The 19658-nt window shown below is 33.1% G+C and overlaps 1 protein-coding gene across 1 annotated transcript; it reads left to right on the forward strand.

The window, feature by feature from the left end:
* Nucleotides 1–1760: 1760 nt before the first annotated feature.
* On the forward strand, nucleotides 1761–3937 carry LOC114419885. Its single transcript, XM_028385684.1, has one exon. It carries the CDS (start codon nucleotides 2085–2087, stop codon nucleotides 3447–3449), a length of 1365 nt encoding a protein of 454 aa, XP_028241485.1. The 5' UTR covers nucleotides 1761–2084; the 3' UTR covers nucleotides 3450–3937.
* The last annotated feature ends 15721 nt before the right edge of the window (nucleotides 3938–19658 follow it).

The raw sequence follows: 19658 nt of genomic DNA on the forward strand, positions 1-19658 counted from the left end.
AAAAAAATCCGTCGGTTTATGTTTCTGACAGATAAATCCGTCCATATAAATCCATCGATAATATATATTTCCCGACGGAAAAAATATTCGTGGGTATTTTAGATATTTTCAACCAAATATATTTTGTTGGTAATTTCAATATTTATGATGGATTATTATCCTTAGAAAATATTTCGTCGATGATAACATTTGTTTGTGTAGACTTGTATTTGTTTGGACGCAATGACATTTAACAAGCCTGCTTTTGCATGGTTACATTTATTGGTCCGTATAGGCATTCATGTTTGTGGACTATCCCACATACCTACTTTTATTTTATTGAGTATTGACTACTCAGTCTTTCATATGCTGAATATTGACTACTATGGCGAAGCTAAAACGTGGATGTCAACATTTTAAAAGAAAACTTACTATTAATTATGTTTAAATTTTAATTGATTTGAAATAACATGTTCTCCCAAATAACTTGAAACTTGAATGGAATTAATGTTCAATTTTTCTCCAAAAGTGATCTTCACGCAATAGGCTTTGCAGAATATTCAATATTCAATAAGGTTTGATCAAATTCAGCGTGGCTCAAGCTAGTCTAATGTGTTGAATTCTTTACCAAGAACAAAAACTAAGTCAATTACTAGTGACGGACAAACCGAAATCCAACAATCACGTAAGAAATATAAATATTTTTATGAGAAATACTAGTAACAAATGTTCTAACACTCTTTTGTGAACACTCAATTATTGATTAAAAAACATTTATTAAAAATTTAAAATTTTGACGAATTTCACTTTAATTTTCATTAATGAATTTTTTCGTTATTCGGTTGTTTTTAATAAACTTTAACTAAAAATTGAGTGTGTGCTAAAAAGCTGTTTATAGAAAGTGTGCCATCCACTCTTCATAGCTATGATGATTGAGGCTTTTTAGAGTTGCTCCAACGGTTCTTTGTTTGTAGCTATGTTCTGTAAACTCCACCATAACACTCTTCAATCCCAATTTCAAATTTAAATTAAGCACAGTATTTCATAAATGGAAACAAAAAAAGAGTGACTAATGCCACCGGATTTTATGTATAGAAGCAATGACTATTTTTCTACGTTTCCATCATCTAAGTAGACTAATTGGGCCTTTGTGGGTCCTCAATACCAATACTCCTAGCGAGTGGAGCAAGTGAGTCACCGAAATTGGAAGCTGCACTGTCAAGCAAAGAAAAAAAAAAAAAAACTTCTGTCTCCCACACCCGTAAAGAAAGATTAATAACTAGCAACAAAAGGCTAATCCTATTAGTTAAGGACATGTTTGGTATAATTTCTTTATAAGTGTTTTAAGGAAGAAAAAAATAAGATAAAAAAAAATAAAACGTACTTCAAAAAGTTTATATATAAATTAATTTTTAGAATCTCTCCTATTAGCTTATTTAAAAGATATTTTTTAATTTATATATAAGTTAATTTTAACTTATAAAAAATATTTTATTTTTATTTGTCTCTCTTAAAAGTATTTATAAAAAAATAATTCAAATAAATCCAAAATTGATTGTATGAATCAAGTACATAAATCACTTAATATCATTTACTTTAGTTAAAGATTAAATCTTCAGAGGTATTTTGAGTGACATTCTTTACACGTGTTGAAATCAGCTTAAAGATTTTTTTATAATTTTTTTTTCTTAATTGGAGCTACACTACACTAGCATATCATATATATATATATATATATATATATATATATATACCAGTAAAATAAAGAGCAGAAGCAGCAATCAAAGAAAAAGTGGCATCCAACCAATCCCATTAAGTCATCATCATCTTCCCTATTCATTTTCATGCTTTCATCCTTCAATTTTTCACCTACTACCACAACAAGCTCCTTAACCCCCCTTCCATTTCCATCTAAACAACACACTTTATTGCAACTTAACTGTCTCTCTCTCACACACACACAAACACGTACACTTTATGGATAAGTACCCCCGTTTCATGATCATTGATGAACTAAAACATCTATGTGAACTCTGCTTGTGTTATAGTTTCTTATTCTTGAGACTTTTTCTGGCAAGTTTTGAACAAAGTTTCAACAGGTTAGAATGGATTCGTTCAATCAGAGTCATCAAACTACCAGCTTCAGGTACAATCCAAACTCGAACACAATGAATCATGCAGATGATGATGCTGAGTTCTCAGGGATTCTTGATATCTATGTTCATCATGCTAGGAACATTCACAACATATGCATGTATGATAATCAAGATGTGTATGCTAAGTTCTCTCTAACATACAACCCTGATGAGACTCTCTCCACCAGTATCATAAATGGTGGTGGAAAAAACCCAATATTCAATGAAAACTTGAGGATGAAGATAACCCAGATGGATGCCGTTCTCAAGTGTGAGATTTGGATGTTCAGCAGGTCAAGAAATCACTTGGAAGACCAGCATTTGGGATTTGCTTTGGTCCAAATTTCACAAGTTGTTGGCAAAGGAAAGGTGACAGAAGATTATAGCCTTTCCTCCACTGATCTTTTCCATTGTCCTCCTGGAACTGTCAAATTGACACTGTCTTTGGACACATCATTTTCAATCAATTCCACTGTGAATCCCATATCACAATCAGCTACTAATTCATCCATATCTTCAGAAGTTGTTTTGCTTGATCCAAAAATTTCACAAGATATGTCAGACCCAGTTGAGTATTCTAGAATTGAATTTCCTGATGTTAGTGTGACGAAGGAGAACCAGAAAATGGTTTCTGAGTACTTCAATTTGGAATCTTATGGTTCTTCTGCTTCAAGGCCTAATTCAGTGGGATTGCTACCATTTCTTCACCTTGGTGCTTCTCCTCGAGGTGATGATTATGAAATGACTGTGACTGCACCAGATGAGAATCATGAATCCACTTCTCCATATGAGAGCATTCAGAAATCTGTGTTCCCAAGTTCTACTACTACGAGCTTAAGTGATGAAAGAAACACAGGTGATTCAGTTGAGGAAAAGAACAACTTAAGGGATAACACATCAAATTCTTTCAATGTTTCAATCACAGTTGAAGGTTGTCAGAACTCTGGTGCTAGTCCAGATACCCCAACTTCCAAGAAAGAAACTGGAGCCAGAGATGAAAAGGAATCAAAGTTCACATCAAGGAAGGAAAAGGAGATCAATAGTGATAGAAATACAGAAGCTACAAGATTTGGTCAAGTTTTTTCTGCTCCACTAGGGAACATCAACATGGAGGCTGAGCAATCAGCTATGCAGCAGCAAATAGTTGACATGTACACGCGAAGCATGCAACAATTCACCGAGTCTTTGGCAAAAATGAAACTCCCAATGGACCTTGACAAACCCGAGAGTGAAGGTCAAGGTGATGTGGTTCAAAATCATAACAGCAACAAGTTAGAAACTGATAAGAAAAAGGATGGATCACGTGTGTTTTACGGTAGCCGAGCTTTCTTCTAGTTATATCTTGATGCAGCAAATGTGGTATGGTTGGTAGATAACCACGTGCCTAAAGAATGTGGTAAGGGATTTGATCTCCAAGCTAAGTTTGTGTGTATGGAAGAGTATCTATTGAGAGACGTTAATCCCTTAAGTGAATCTTAGTACCTCAAATGATTGGTCTCTGGCTTTCGGTGGGGATACTCCAGATTCACCAAAAAGAAAAAAAAACGTTATATCTTGATGCAGCAGAAACATGAATACTTTAGTTTATTGTAACATGGGGTACCTCAGTTTCTCTGGTGATATTTATTAATTATGATAGATTTTAGTTAATCCTGTATTGTTTAACCTTCCCTTTACAATCTTGTATTTTAGTGCAACACTGTACCCCAAAAAAGATACCTTCATGACTATGTATTTCTTTCTCTATAATGTAGTCATGGGAATGCTTGTGTTAATTTCCTATGCTATTCAAATCATGGAGCATTTTAAGATGTGTTTATTCACTATGTAGTATATAAATGAGCAAATTCATTCTGTGATGATAGCAGTAGTAAATTGTTGTGCTGAAGTAGATTGCAAGAAATTGTCTATTTTCATAACTAAATTCATAGTGCATAATTAACGTAGATTTAGAGTGAATTGAAAGGCTTTGGTCAGGTTGGAAACAAGTTGAAAGTGACTTTGTTGAGGCCAGACTGAAGTTGTTTTATAGAAAGCATATATACTAGTGGTTTTAATTAACACCAAATTGGCATGCATGCTAGCTCATCAAATAATTTCTATTCAACACGTCTCAATCTCCTTTTTGTTTGAGGCTGGTATCACCATCCTCAAGTCATATATATAGGTACAAAAATCTTACCTGCTTTTTGAAAGTTTTATTGGATGCTTTTGACACCACTGTTGGGAAGTGTTCCACATGCTTTATTTTGCAATGATTGGTATGCCTTGTTTGAGAAAACCTTGTTGTACCCCCTTATTAAGAACATATTTGCAAATCAGTTAAAAAGTTACTTTTTAAAGCTAAAATATTTTTGCAAAACAATCAGGACCTTTACTTTTATTTCAATTTTATTTTTATTAGTTAAATTTATATTAAAATGAATGTTACAGTAATTTCAACTACAAACCAAACATACCAGAACTATTTCATCAAATTCTATAATTGAACAAATTATGTGTTTATAAGTATTATTATATCTATAGGCTCAAATATGGGTCCCATGTAGATTGAGAAATCAGAGCCGAAATTTGTATATTACATTGTAGTTCTGGTGGGTGGTGGGGGCAGGTTTACACCAATTTTGTCTACACAATGCATTTAACGAAAGGAGGACAGGGAAAAGGAAACACAATAAGAGGAATCCGAAGAGCCACGTTCACATTGATTTAATTAGAAAAATGCTACTAGTATTTATTTATTTGTTTATTTTGATAAATAAAGTTTAAGAGGAGGAAACATTGTTTAAGATCTTTTTTTAAGGCTAAAATATATTTTTTATTTACATAAATATAAAAATAATTAAAATTTATCATTGTAAAATTTTCAGTATATTTTTTATTTTTATAAAATTAAAATGTGTTATTTTTTATCGATTTACATATATTATGAATTGAATTAACTCTTTATATGTATATATAACTTATTGCTTTTTTCTAATTTTTTTGCTGGACAACCTTTTCCTAATATATATCAAACTCCAATCTTATTAATTGAATTAACTCTTTATTAGTGTTTTTTATGCAAATCTATTTACCATATATAAATTCTGAGACGCGAATTGTGACGCTGTCATCTCAGTTCTTTGTAATGCATACATTATTCGACGTCAACTTTTTTGCTTATGTGGCGTGCTCCTCTCACTTTACCATTTTCCTACACTCTTTAAAGTTTGAAACAAATTATTTCCCGTTACTAAATGTCACCATTTGCTGTGTTCACTCTTAGAGTCCAAAACAAATGTTTTTTTCTCAGTGACTGAACTGTCATTAAAGTTTTCAAAATCATCAAGCAAATATTACTCTAATATTCCTTACGTTTGAGTATATGGTCTCGTTGTCTAAAACCAATTGCTTTTGATTGGTTACTATTCGCTGTGAATTGAACAGATTTTAGACTCTCCTCAAATGGACAAAATAAAGTTGCTTTTCTATATACCTTGCGATTGTAGCGGAATTCATTTGGTGGAAAGGCTTTTTCATAGGAAAACTACAAAGAAGTCATTTTCTTCTACTTTGAAGGTTGTATGTGTTACATATTTTTAATATGTGAGTCAACATATAATATTAAATTATGTATTATATATATTATCGATAAAATTTTACTGTCCCTATTAAAGTAATTTTATAAGGATAACTTTATTGAAATATATAACATTGCATTTGATGTAATCGATTATATAAATGTGTAGATATTATAAGTCTTATTTTTATTATTATGATGGATAAAATAGAAATAAAAAATATTTAATAGTTACAACTCTTCTTGAATGAGTATAATGATGAAAAAATATAATTCTTTATGAGAGGATACTTAACTATTATAAAAAGGGTTATGGTCTCCAAGTAATATGTGCCAATTTTCTTTTCTAACATCTCATCACTAGAGAAGATCAAGAGAGATTGTGCATAAATACTTGGAAGATCATTGAGCTCAATTGTTTCTTTATCTTATAATCATCCTTGGATACTGGTACGCTTCCGCTATAATTTTTTTTTTATATTCTTGATGATTTAACATAAAAGTTCATGTATGATGTTTATCATAATCCAATTTATCTTCTTCAAATTTCTAATAAGTGGTATCATAGTCCCTTTTATGTTGAATCATTAAGAAAATAATTTGAAATTCTTCTTTAAATACTTTTGTTGAGTATTTTTTTTGTTAAATCATTTTCAATTCGTTAATGGATACGATGTTTAATTCTTCTATCATTATATTTGGTACTATACACAATCATGGATACTAATTTCAATGCATTTTCAAATTCATTATAGTATCAAATGATTTCATTTCTGAATTGTCCACCTATTACTGCATTTTAGTTTAGGTGTTACAATCATTATTTATTATGACAAGAAATCGCATTATGGTTTGGTGGTTTGTGGCTTCTCCCTATAAGTGTTGGTTGCATGTTCGAATCTAGGAAATTATGGTTTTTTTTTTTCAAAATTTTAAAACCTTAAAATAAATTCAAAAGAAAGGTAGTGCTGGAATTCAAACTTGTGATGGTTGGAAAGAAGGAGGTGCCTTAATCCCCTATGTCATTTGGTTCAATTATGATGCATTTGAAACTTAAATTATGTGTGTGTGTCTGTCTGTCTATCGGTATATGTGTGTGTTTTGAAATGATTTCATTTTTTGGCATTTAAATTCAAATAATTAAATTATAGAAATTCATTTTTTATCCCTAATAAGTTTGTCCATAATTCTTAGTGGATTAATTGATACAATATGTTGCCAAAGTGACCTCTTTTATGAAGATTTTTCATAAAGAGTAATGGATGTTATATGCATATGTAATTTCATGTTGGTATTTTACTAGCCAAAAGGAAAGTCAATATTTGACATAATTATGCATGCATTTGTGATGATAAATACACAATAATATATGAGTTCATGCAAATAATAAATAAATCAATCCAAAGATAGTTTTAATTGACATGAATTATTGTTAGTGTTTGATCATTGAAACAAGATTTGTCATTTACAAGTAATATTAATGCCCAAAGACTTGATATTAATGTTGTTACATGTATCTTGTAATGAGTTATAATTACTTGAATTTATTTTTGCTAGTTAATATTTTGTTTGAGTATGATTATGTTGTATTATTTTGTTTTAGCTACTATTTCCTCAATATTTTCCAATTTAAGTTCTATTCCCGTGTTGAATGAGAGTAATTTCAAGGAATATAAAGATAACATTTAGATTGATTTGGGTTGCATGGATCTAAACCTTGCATTATAAACTAAACAACCTACTTCAGTTAATGATGCAAGTTCCTTTGAAGAACGGAGACACTTTGAGAAGTGGGATTGCTCAAATCGCATGAGTCTAATGATCATTAAGTGTGGTATTCTAGAAGCCTTTAGGGGTGTAGTGTCTGAAGGGATCACCAATGCTAAAGATTTCCTTGATTAACTAAAGAAATACTTTTCAAAAAATGATAAGGCAAAAACAAGTACATTGCTACAACACTTAATTTCCATGAAGTATAACGGAAAAAGAAACATTAGAGTACATCATGGAAATGTCTCATAGAGTTTCTAAGCTTAAAGGACTCAAGCTTGAACTATCTGAAGACCTCACTGTGCATTTGGTTTTGATCTCTCTTCTCGTGCAATATAGTAAATTCAAGGTAAGTTATAATTGCTAAAAGGAAAAATCAACTCTTAAGGAGCTTATTTCTTACCTTGTGCAAGAGGAGGAAAGATTAAAGCATGATAACACTAAAAGTGTTAATTTGGAAAGCACCTCTACAGGAAAGGAGAAAAAGAGAAAGAGATTTGAGGCTGCAAGTGGTTCAAATCAAAAGAAACATGTCATTGACAAGGATAAGTGTTTCTTTTATAAGAAATCTGGACATCAAAAGAAGGATTGTCCCAGATATCACACCTAAGGTTTAAAGATAGGTATACCTATTACTTTGGTTTGTTCTGAAGTTGATCTAGTTTAAGTATCTAGAAACACTTGGTGGTTAGATTTTAGTGCTACTACTCATATAAGTGTTTCTATGCAGGGTTGCTTGAACTACTGAAAGCCAAATGATGTTGAAAGATACATTTATGTAGGAGATGACTAGTCAATAGAAGTAGAAGCAATTGGTCATTTTAGGTTGTTATTAGGAACTCGATATTATTTGGATTTGATAGATACTTTTGTTGTATCATCATTTGGATGGAGTTTAGTTTCAGTTTTTGCATTGGACAAATCAGGTTACTCTTGTTCATTTGGAAACAATAAGTTTTTATTGTCAATAAATCTAAATATGGTTGGCACTAGTTCTCTAATATGTTATGATAATTTATACTTACTCGAGATAATTGCATCTTATCAAGAAACCTTGCAAGCATCTTCATGCGGTACTAAGCATAAGATTAATCATGAGAATTCAGGATCATTATGGCACAAGCAATTAGGTCAGATTTCTAAACAAAGAATTAAATGACTTATGTCTGAAGGGATTTTTAATGATATAGACTTTACAAACTTTAATGTTTGTATTAATTGTATCAAAGATAAACAAACCAAAGCTAAGAAAATAGGTGTTTATCAAAGTTCTGATGTCTTAGAATTGATACGTACGGATATTTGTGGATCATTTCCTAAGCCTTCATGGAATGACCAACAATACTTTATATCATTCATAGAAAACTACTCAAGATATGGGTATCTATATTTGGTTCATGAAAAATCAAAGGCCTTGGATATGTTCAAAATATTTAAAACTAAAGTAGAAAATCAACTTAACAAAAGAATTAGGAACGTTCCATCTGATTGTGGGAGAAGCATTAAAGATAACAACCTACATTTTGAATAGAGTGCTAACTAAAGTAACTACTAAAATACCTTCTGAGCTTTTGACAGGGCGAAAGCTTAGTATAAAGCACCTACACATTTGGGGATGTTTGGCTGAAGCACAACCTTATAGGCCCAAGGAAAAGAAATTGGAGTCCACAAACAATTATCGTTACTTTATCAAATACTTTGAACACTCCAGGGGTTATAAGTTTTATGATCCCACACTTAAGACTATATTTGAGATGGGAACTACATAATTTTTTTGAAGATGGTGAGTTTGGGGGGAACAAGGATAGAAACATTTGTTTTAAGAATTGGTTTCAATTCCTAAACCAATTCCTATTCTTGCTTCTAACAATGCATAGTTTATCATACCTATTGTTGTTCAAGAAGTAAATCCGTAACCTCATCAAGATAATGTTGAACAAATCCCTATGGAACAACCTCAACAACAAGTGCCTTTACGATGATTTATTAGAGAGAGGAAAAATGCAAATCTAGATTATTATATTGTGTTCCTTCAAGAACACAATGCTGATAATGGTATAATGAAGGATGATCTAATCAACTTCCATCAAGCCATGAAAATCACTAACTCTCAAAAATGGATTGAAGCAATGAATGAAAAGTATAATCCTTGCAAGACAATAAGTTTTGGGAACTCGTTCCACTACCTGAAGATATAAAAAAATATTTAGAACCAAACGAGATGCAAATGGTAATGTGGAAAGATATAAGGCTCGTCTTGTGGCAAATGGTTACACTCAAAATGAAGGGATTGACTTTAAAGAGACTTTCTCTCCAATTTCTACGAAAAACTCTTATAGGGCAATCATGGCACTAGTTGCACATTTTGATCTTAAGCTTCATTAGATGGATGTTAAGACAACATTTCTCAGTGCTGACATTGACGAAACAATTTATATGGCGCAATATGAAAACTTTGAGTTGGGAAACCCAAGCAAGATAGTTTGCAAATTGACTAAATCCATCTATGGACTCAAGCAAGCTTCTTGATAGTGGTACCATAAATTTCATCAAGTAATTATCTCATTCGGTTTTGAGGTAAACATTGTTGATAATTGTGCATATCAAAATTTTCATGGGAGTAAATTTATATTCCTAGTTTTGTATGTGGATGAAAATCTGCTTGCCACCAATGATATAGGCATATTGAATGAAACCAAGAGATTTCTATCAAAGAATTTTGAGATGACTGATCTTGGTGAAGCCTTCTTTGTATTAGGAATCCAAATACAATGAGATCGTACTTTGGGTATTCTTGGATTATCACAAAGGAATTATATTGAGAAAGTCCTAAAAAGGTTAGGCATGCAAGATTGCATACATGGAAATGCCCCTATTGCTAAAGGCAGAAAATTTATCCTAAGTCAGTGCCCTAAGAATCACCTTGAAATTAAAGAAATGCAAAAGATTCAGTATGCATTAGCTATTGGGATCCTTATGTATGCCCAAGTTTGTACGCGTCTAGATATTGCGTACATTGTGGGTATGCTAGGCAGATATTTAAGTTATCCCGGATGGATCATTGGGTGGCAGCCAAGTGGGTTATGTGCTATCTGAAAAGAACAAAACATTACATGATCACCTATTGTAGATTTGATCGGTTGAAGATCACAGGATATTCTAATTCTAATTATGCTGGATGTCAAGATAGTTAAAGATCCACTTTAGGCTACATTTTCTTATTGGTAGAAGAAGCCATTTCATGGAAAAGTGTCAAACAAACACTTGTTCTTCTACCACCATGGAGCTAGAATTTATAGCAAGTTTTGAGGCATCCAATTATGGAATATGGTTGTGAAATTTTGTCACTGGGATGCGCATATTGGGAAAAATAGAAAGAGCATTAAAGTTATATTGTGACAATAAATCAATAGTTTTATATTCCAATAACAAAAAGAGTTCATCTAAGTAAAAACACATTTACATCAAGTTCCTAGTTATCGAAGAAAGAGTGCAAAGTGAACAAATATCCATTAAACTCATAGGGACAAGCTCCATGATAGCAGATCCACTTACCAAAGGATTACCACCCATGGTCTTTCATGAGCACACTACTCATATGGGTGTTGTCAAGATTGAGGATATTTTCAGTAGAGTGGGAGTTTGTATTTTGTTTTGTTTAATGTAAGATACTTATTCTTTATGATATTTATCTAATCAGAAATAAAGTTATTCAATTTCCCGTTGTTGTGCTTCACTCTATTAGATTATACTATAACAATGATCTCACTAAAGTAATTAAAGTAGGACCAACTAAAATTAGACATGTTTGATCACATTACATGTAATTTTCACGCTGCACATCCACACTTGATCCATGTTGTTGGTTATATTGTATATGTGACAATTGATGGACCTATGATTCCTATTGGGTCCTTTGTCTTTACTTAGTTGGACTAGAATAGGTCTATGGTCTGATTTGAAAAAAGGGAGATGAAACGCATATGCTTCATGAAACTTCAAAAACCATTGCATGTTTACAAGAAGTTTGTCTAATCTCTTAGCTAGATTATTTCTTCTCCAACTAAAGGGGTTCCCTTGGAAACCTCCGTTAATGAGATCACACATCTCCACCATTTGTTGAAATCTCTGCATGCTACGAATGGAAGAATGAGAATGAGATTTATTCCTCTCATGGTTATGCAAGAACACATTAAAATATCCTAAAATTGCCATGGCTCCAAACAAGAAGAAGTAATATTGGTAAGACCATCCCAAAGCTTATTTCTTCTTTGATATTGGGGACTGCCATATACACCAATGATAAGCCAAGGTTAACCTTTACTCAAAGCTAGCCTCATGTGAACAAATTGTTCTTCTGAAGCTAGAACATCCATTCTCGAATCTTCAGAATTCCAAAGCACCCAAATTCCTTCAGGCTGGCCTTGGGCATTTTGGATACGGAAGCTATCAAAGCCACACCTCTTACAAACTCTTTCTACTTTCTTACCACTCGAGTGAGTCTCAATTAAGAATAACAAAATTATGTTATAGTCTCTCTTAATGTCACTAATGAGGTTACCAAAACCTCTTATTGTAGTACCCCTATAGTTCTAACTCATCACTATCATTGGACACAGGGGGGGGGGGAGAGGTTGATAGGGTCATGGTCTTCGGTCTGATCACTATCATATGAGACAATGTTCATATCCACATCTTAGTACTCCGTTGCAGAGGACATCAAAACATCCCCATCCAAGTTCACCTTAAGAGTGTGTTTGGATGAGGCAATTTAAAATTCTAAAAAATTTTAAATTCTGAGAATTTCAAATACTTCAATTTAAATTCCTTTATTTTTAAAATTCTGTGTTTGGATACACTAACATTCAAACTAGAAAATCAAAGTCAAAATAAAATGATGAAATCGTTAGAATGAAATGCATGAGTTCGGTGGTTGAGATTACAAACTTCATAATGAAATAGATCTTGTTCAGCGACTTGGACTTGGAAATGATTCGCTCGAACTTTGATTTTCCTCCCTACAAGACCGAACCCTATTCGTTCACTAAACCTCACCGCCTTTGCCGATGACGGCGCCGACGGTTGCATTTCAACCGCGGAAGTGAGAGATTCTAATTCAGCCCCTAGAGACGGCGACGCAGCACGAACAGGTGCGACACCAGAAGGAACGCCGATGGTGGAAGCCGGAGGAGGATCGGATGGTGCATTCACTGGAGAAGGAGCAGGAATTAAGGAGGATTCTTCGTGCCCACGGCCACGGCCGTGTCCTCTTTCGGCGGGAGAAGGAGATGCAGACGGTGGTGCTGGACGGCGTGAATTTGGTTGTTGTTTAGACCCACCGCGACGAGACATTTTAGAGTAAGAAAGAGGCATGACGTACTCGAGAATGAGAGAGGAATTTCTAAATTCATTCCCTTGAAGATAGAATTTGAATTTCTATTCTTTCAACTAACTAAAATCCCTTTTAAAATTCTAAAATTTTGAATTTCTTTTACTAAAATATCCAAACAGTTACTTTTAATAAAAAAAGAATTTAATTTCCTATAAAAAATACATTACCTAGTTAAATTACCCTATTCAAACGCACTCTAATAGTTTTTCTTGGATCATCAATACCTCCATTTCATATCATCTTATACTATCAAGAAGATTTCAACTCTACACTAGTACTTGATAACTCCTTCCCTGAATTTTCTATTGCCATACTTTTGATTTTTTTGCGCATGGTCTTGTACATTTGGTCTAAGGAGATGAAAACCTCCTTCTTGTCAATATACCTCATAGACTTCGACATCTTGTCTTTCTTCTTCCCCTTTTGAGCCATTTTCGCTTTAGCTGAGGATTGTCCTCCATTATCCACCTTTTGCTTAATATCCTTTGGCACATAGGTTTTCATTAGCTTCGTCATACTTAGGTTCTTTTTAGCACTAGTTTTTTTTTTAGGTTTTTGAGGGTTCTGTCCCCCAGTGAAATTACGTACACGAGTCTTTTCTGTGTCCCTAATTTTCTTGCTATGGTCCCCAGTGAAGACCACATTATCAGCGTTGGACTTAGTGTTCCCCTCTTGATGCTCCTATCCAAATTTTAAAATTGAAAATCGAGATCCTCCCTGATTCTTATTCACATCTTTAGTGAGATTCAATTTATGCAATACTAATCCCCCACAATTTGTAACCATGAGGTGGGGCTAAATTAGCAACCAAGCCACCACACGGTGGATTTTACCTACAATGCAACTTGTTATTCACACACTTCGTTTTGCTAAGTACATCCATTTCCTTCTCCTTATTTTTTATTACTATTTATATATACCTTTTAAAACCCTATTTTTATACACCTATCTTTACCTTCTAAATCCTATTCCTAATCCTATTGTTAATATTATTTAAACCTTAATTTTGAACTGCCATCTTGATTTGTATTCAATATTCTTTAAACCTAATTTTTGTAATACTTCATTTTTCATAAACTTTATTTGTGATATTGTACATTTTTCTCCATGTGACATTGTGTTTAAAGGTATGTCCATGGTTGGTTTCATGTATTATATAATGTAAAAATTACTTTGTTTTTTCACATTGAAAATATGAGTAACAACAAGCACAAATTAAAGTCGTTGACACACCATCATGTGTCTCCTCACATTTTGCCCAATGGGAATTCCAAAGATAGGTTTTTAGTATCTCAATATCTAGTGTCGAAATAAGTATTCCATTCAACAATTAATGATTAGTTATTATTGTAGCTCCTAAAGGAAGGTGTGTATGTTCGATGACCGTCAGAAATTACTTTATACTTTATATAACATATATCGACTTCAAAAAGAAGTTTCTAGAACTATGTGTATTTTTTTAAAATACTTCCGAATATTACTTTTTGATATTCATATATGTTCTTCCAGAAAATAATTTATTTTCTGTAACTATATTTGATCAAGTAAAAGAATATAATTGACAACAAAAATATAAAGAGAAGGAAGGGTATACTTAACATACAAGGGGGGTGTAAATAGTGGTTCATAATTCTACTAGACATATATGAGGTGGCAGAGGTGCCGTCCATAATTTTAGATAATTGGATAAATCTTAGTTTTATACTTACAAGAGGATTACATTTTGCACATTTTCTTTTCTTTTCACATTTTAGCTTTTTTCTCTTTAAATATGCTCTTGACATAGAACGAGTTACACATTTTTTTTAAAATTAGATGATTCAGGCAAGGTTTTAAATTACGATTGCGATTGAAGTCACATTAGAGTTTTTACAATTATAAGTATCGCCCTTCTACAATGTATATTACAGTTGTTGTGACATCAAGTACCCACAACTTACCAAATTTTTTTATAGATATAATCATAATAGCATATAATTGATATTTGTTTCATTTTTATGAGATATCTAAGATAAAAGATAATTAAAAATATTAGCATATGGTTAAGTATTAATCATGATATTATTTAACTCTGGAATAAATAAATTGTAAGACACATGAAAACATACGAGGGCTAACTTGTGTTTTTTTTTTTGCAAATCTTTTAAAAATGTATAACTTTATGTACAACAAAAGACAATGCTTCACATATGAAAGTTTTTTTCCCATTAAAACGTTTAGTTTTTAACATTAAAACTTAAATAAATTATCTTCTCTTTTTTAAAGCAAATAAAACAACCAATGATAAACAAAAAAAAGCAAACAAAAACTTATAAAACATAATTAAGGAGGAAGGAATGATACCTAAAGATTATATTTGTTCATCATAACGCAAGACAATGTCTAATTTTTGGTATCCTGGCCAAGGATTTCATTAATAGATGTAACAGTTACAAGTACTCTTTAAGTAAGCTTCTTTAGGCTCAACAACATGTATTTTACTTACTTCTCTAAACAATTTTCCAAGTTTTGTTTTCACTCAAGTGTCTTAAATCTCAAACCCAAGTAGTATGTTAAACAAAGCTTCTTTAGGCTTCAAACAATCTCACAAATAAAAAGTTTAAGGGTAAATCATAGACTATCAATGTCATAGAAGATAGATGTACAAGTTAAGGCTTAGATTATCTCCTAGACCAAGATATCCAAAAATAACTATGAAAAATAATAAGGAGAGTGATGCATAAAAATAGTGATCGCACAAGATCAAGTATACCCTATGCAGTAGTAACAGTTGACTAAAGTTCGATTATCAAATCCTAGAGACCAATTGTATTTTCAAATAGTTAAATTATTGAACTAAACAGTTGAGATAATTTAAAAGAATATTGAAGTATTTTTATGGTTTTGATTTTTGAAAGAAAACAAATAAACTATTGCAAAAGAGAAATTTAAGTGATATTAAAAGCTACAAAGATTATGATTCACTAGTAACAATTTCCCCCCAATCCTAGTTCTAATGAAGTTCCTTCCTCGGTTAACTACTGATTCACAAAGTCAACCATAGCCTATGGTCAAGGTCAAAGGATGCTCTTTTCCTTAAATTATTACTCCAACCATCATAGATATATCAATTTAAGTTAAAGGATATAATCAACTTCAAGTGTAACACCCTTAAATATAGACTTCTAAAATAACCCGCTGATTCCCCTAAAGAAAATATTATCACAAGTTCGCTTTATTATTAGCTCAAAAGATTAGAAAAGATAGAGGAAATTTTTGCCAAAAAATACAAACTTTCTATTCTCAATTATCAAAACTTATTTTCCTTGTTAAAGTGTGCATAATAAATCATAGTAATCACTTATTGTGTTAAAACTACAAGTCGATGAATAAAAGTGAAATGTTCATGACATAAATAAACCATACATGCTCAAATAATAAGTAATAATAAATAATTAAATCTCCATGGTCACCAAATATAGATAAATAAGTTTCATGTACTATAATAAGTAGCAAAACATAAGCGTAGCATATATAGCTCTAAAGTAACCAGAAACATAAGTAACTAATGATTCAACAGATACAAAAGGTTTGAGCCAAGGTCTACCCATCTCAAAATACATAACAAAAGGGAAAAAACTAAGATTCAGAGCAGTCACTTATACCCAAGTCTAAGTCAGTTGTACCCCAAAAGAAGAAGTATAGTTAGAAGGAAAAGAGGTCTCCAAAACTCATTAGAAAAGTCCTATGAAGAGTCCTCCTTCATCGGCTCCAACTCCATAACAGGGTCATCCTTATCCATAGATGGGTCCTCCTCGATATATGTATCCTCCTCCAAATCTTCACCTTCATCCTCAAACACAAGATCCACCAAGTCTATCCCAAGTGGTACCTAAGACTCAGGTAACATTGATTGTGGAGACATCGGTGCAAATGAGGTAGCATTAGTGTCCTCAGATGGAGAATTAGATCCTGCAGAGGAAATCGCATCATCCACAGGCAGTAAGTGCGATTCAGATTGAATAACCACCTCTAGCACAAGCATGACAAAATGGTAGTATGATGATGTGGGTTGGGTCCATCAAATGTAAAAGTCAACTATATGGGGCCTATAATTTTGTGCATCCACTAGCGTACTATGAAAATGGAGAAAAATGTAGAAATGATCCACATGAAGTGTATCTTCATGCTCCCACCACATCTTGATGACATCAATGAAAAATGGGAGATTTAACAGTGTACTCGACATCGGATCCTGAAAATGGTAATAAGGAAGTGAGTACTCCATCCCTTTAGAAATCACAAACACGAAGGTTAAGTCCCACATATGACCTAGACAACCACCATGTATGGTATTCTTGCATACATCGCTCACAACATCCTAATTCGTAATTCTATTCTCACACAATTCTTGTCTCTAGCCCAACACTGCCACTAAGCCTCCCAGGTCTTCATGGTCTTATGCAACATATGGATGACAATTGGGAGGGCACGTCACATGTTGGTACAGAACATGACACTTTCACCAACCATGGATATGGCTTTGCTCTAGTCAAGAATGCTAAGTGAGGCCTCCAAGTCCCCTGAACTAACCGGAAAAACCCTTATTTGGGTTATCACTTCAACATCCCCCAAGTTCCTTCGAATCATTCAGATCATCCTTAAGTGTACCTATTATATGTCATTCACCCTTTCTTAATGAATCTTCACTAATCCTTTCTGATGAGAAGTATTAATCTTCGAACGATGGTCATGTTGGTACATGTGAATAGGTGTTATATGGCCAAACCTTCCTTCAAACTACTAAAGAAGTAGGAGGGAACAAAGTGGAATGAGGAATGTAAAGCCCATTTTAAGAAAATAACAAGATGCTTAATGAAGCACTCGACTTAGCCAAATAACAAGATGCTTAGTGAAGCACTCGACTTAGCCAAAAAGACCATCAAAGAAGTCCACATGAGAGTCAATTTGTACCAAAGGAGAGCTAAGAAAAGATACAGCAACCAGGTCAATCAAAGAAACTTCCAGATGGGCAACTTGGTACTAAGAAAATGTGGAGAAACCCAAAAAGATGCTAGAGAAGGCAAGCTTGCTGCAAACTAGGAAGAACCTTTCAAGGTTATTGAATCACTTGGGAACGGGACCTACCAACTAAAGAACTTATCCAACAAGGAGATTCCAAGAAGTTGGAACGTTACTGACCTCAATTTTTATTATAGTTAAACTTGTAAATGCTGATGTACTCTTTTTCCTACTCTAACATTTTTTCCTATGAGGTTTTTTGTTAGAGAGATTTAAATGAGGCACACCTGAATTTTCCATTGAATAAAAATATTACTTTTATCATTGTTATTGGCTTTATAGATTTGAGAAGAACAATTCATTTCTCTAACTAGAGACCCAACCTGGTACATATAAAATCGAATAAAGATTTGGCTTACTACATAGATCGACACCCACAGTCGGCTAAAGATAGATAACAAATAACTTAGTTATTTAGCTAAAAGAAGACCAAAAAAGCTAGGTTACAAATAGACTTAAGATAACTAAGTTAATTGACTACAAATAAACAAAAAAAAAGACAAAGTTATTGACTAAAATTAAACTAAATTATTTTGGCTAAAAGTAGACCAAAGAAACTAAGTTATTTAGCTGGAAATTAGACTAAAATACTTGACTAAAATTAGACTAAGTTACATAGCTAAAAAGTGAGACCAAAACCAACCAAGAGATTCGGCTAACGTTCAATATACGAACAAAATTTGCTAAACACCATTAGGGTAATTGTATTACCAAGTAGTTCCTAAGTGAGAATTAGAGAATATAACTAAATACAACACTTAGAATAAAAAGGCACTAATTCATATATTAAAAGGGTACCCCATTTGATTTGTCAGGCCTAAACCTTTACAAAGAGAAATAAAAAAACAAGATTAAACTTGAGCCAACTTGGTTGGTGCTTCATTCTCGGGTATTTCAACTTCATTGACCAATTCTCCTTGATGATTGACATCCTTGTCAACATCAAAAAGGGAAAGGTCAACATCCTTCAAAAAGAACTTGACCTGATGGAGACCTTCTCGATATCGACTTCATGAGACTTTAAGATCTTGAACTCAGCCTCACCGAGATCACTTTCCAATTTCTTCTCAGCCTTTTCAGAGTCCACCTTAAAGAGAGCAAACTCCTTATTAAGGCGCTCAATCTTTTTCGTGAGAGCCTTAGCAAAATTCTTACGAAGGCTAATATGATCTATAATGACTCCTTTTGAATCTTGGTCTCCTTTAACTTTGTCTTTGTATCTTCAAGAGACATATGGGAATCTTTGGCTGATTGCAACAAGGTCTCGTTGGCCTTAGTGGCTTCAATCACGGCTTATTGGGCTTTGGCTCACTCAGCTTGAGCCTTTCGGGACTCAACATTGGCCTTCTCAAATTCATTAGCCATGAAATCAATAATTCCCCAAGTTCTTGTTGCCATCCAACTAGTTGAGTATGGAAGAATGTATGAGGTTTCTAGGATTGAAGTCCTTACCCCAAAGAGAAGTAGTTTCTTCCTTCATAGAAAGGAAAGTGAGGTGGCTCTCAATGGAGGAAGGACCAACAATTGGCACTGACTCCACTCTTGGCCTTTTTTAAGGCCTTTCACCTTAAGGACTCGAGTTTTCCCTCTTAGTGGCACTCAGGCTGATGGGAGAGGGAAGAGGAACCTAGTCATCTTCGATGTTGTCCTGATTCTTCCCTTTAGCCTGTCAACTTGGGTAATCAAACTTGGCCATAATTCCTAAAAAAAAGGAAGCCAGGGATAGAACTCGAAAAGAAAGGAAAGAAAAATAACAACA

The sequence above is a fragment of the Glycine soja genome, chromosome 7, assembly GCF_004193775.1.
Source record: "Glycine soja cultivar W05 chromosome 7, ASM419377v2, whole genome shotgun sequence".
Lineage (NCBI taxonomy): Eukaryota > Viridiplantae > Streptophyta > Magnoliopsida > Fabales > Fabaceae > Glycine > Glycine soja.

Bases quoted from the DNA above. Each gene is read 5' to 3' on its own strand.
- LOC114419885 (XM_028385684.1), top strand. From the start codon at position 2,085: ATGGATTCGTTCAATCAGAGTCATCAAACTACCAGCTTCAGGTACAAT.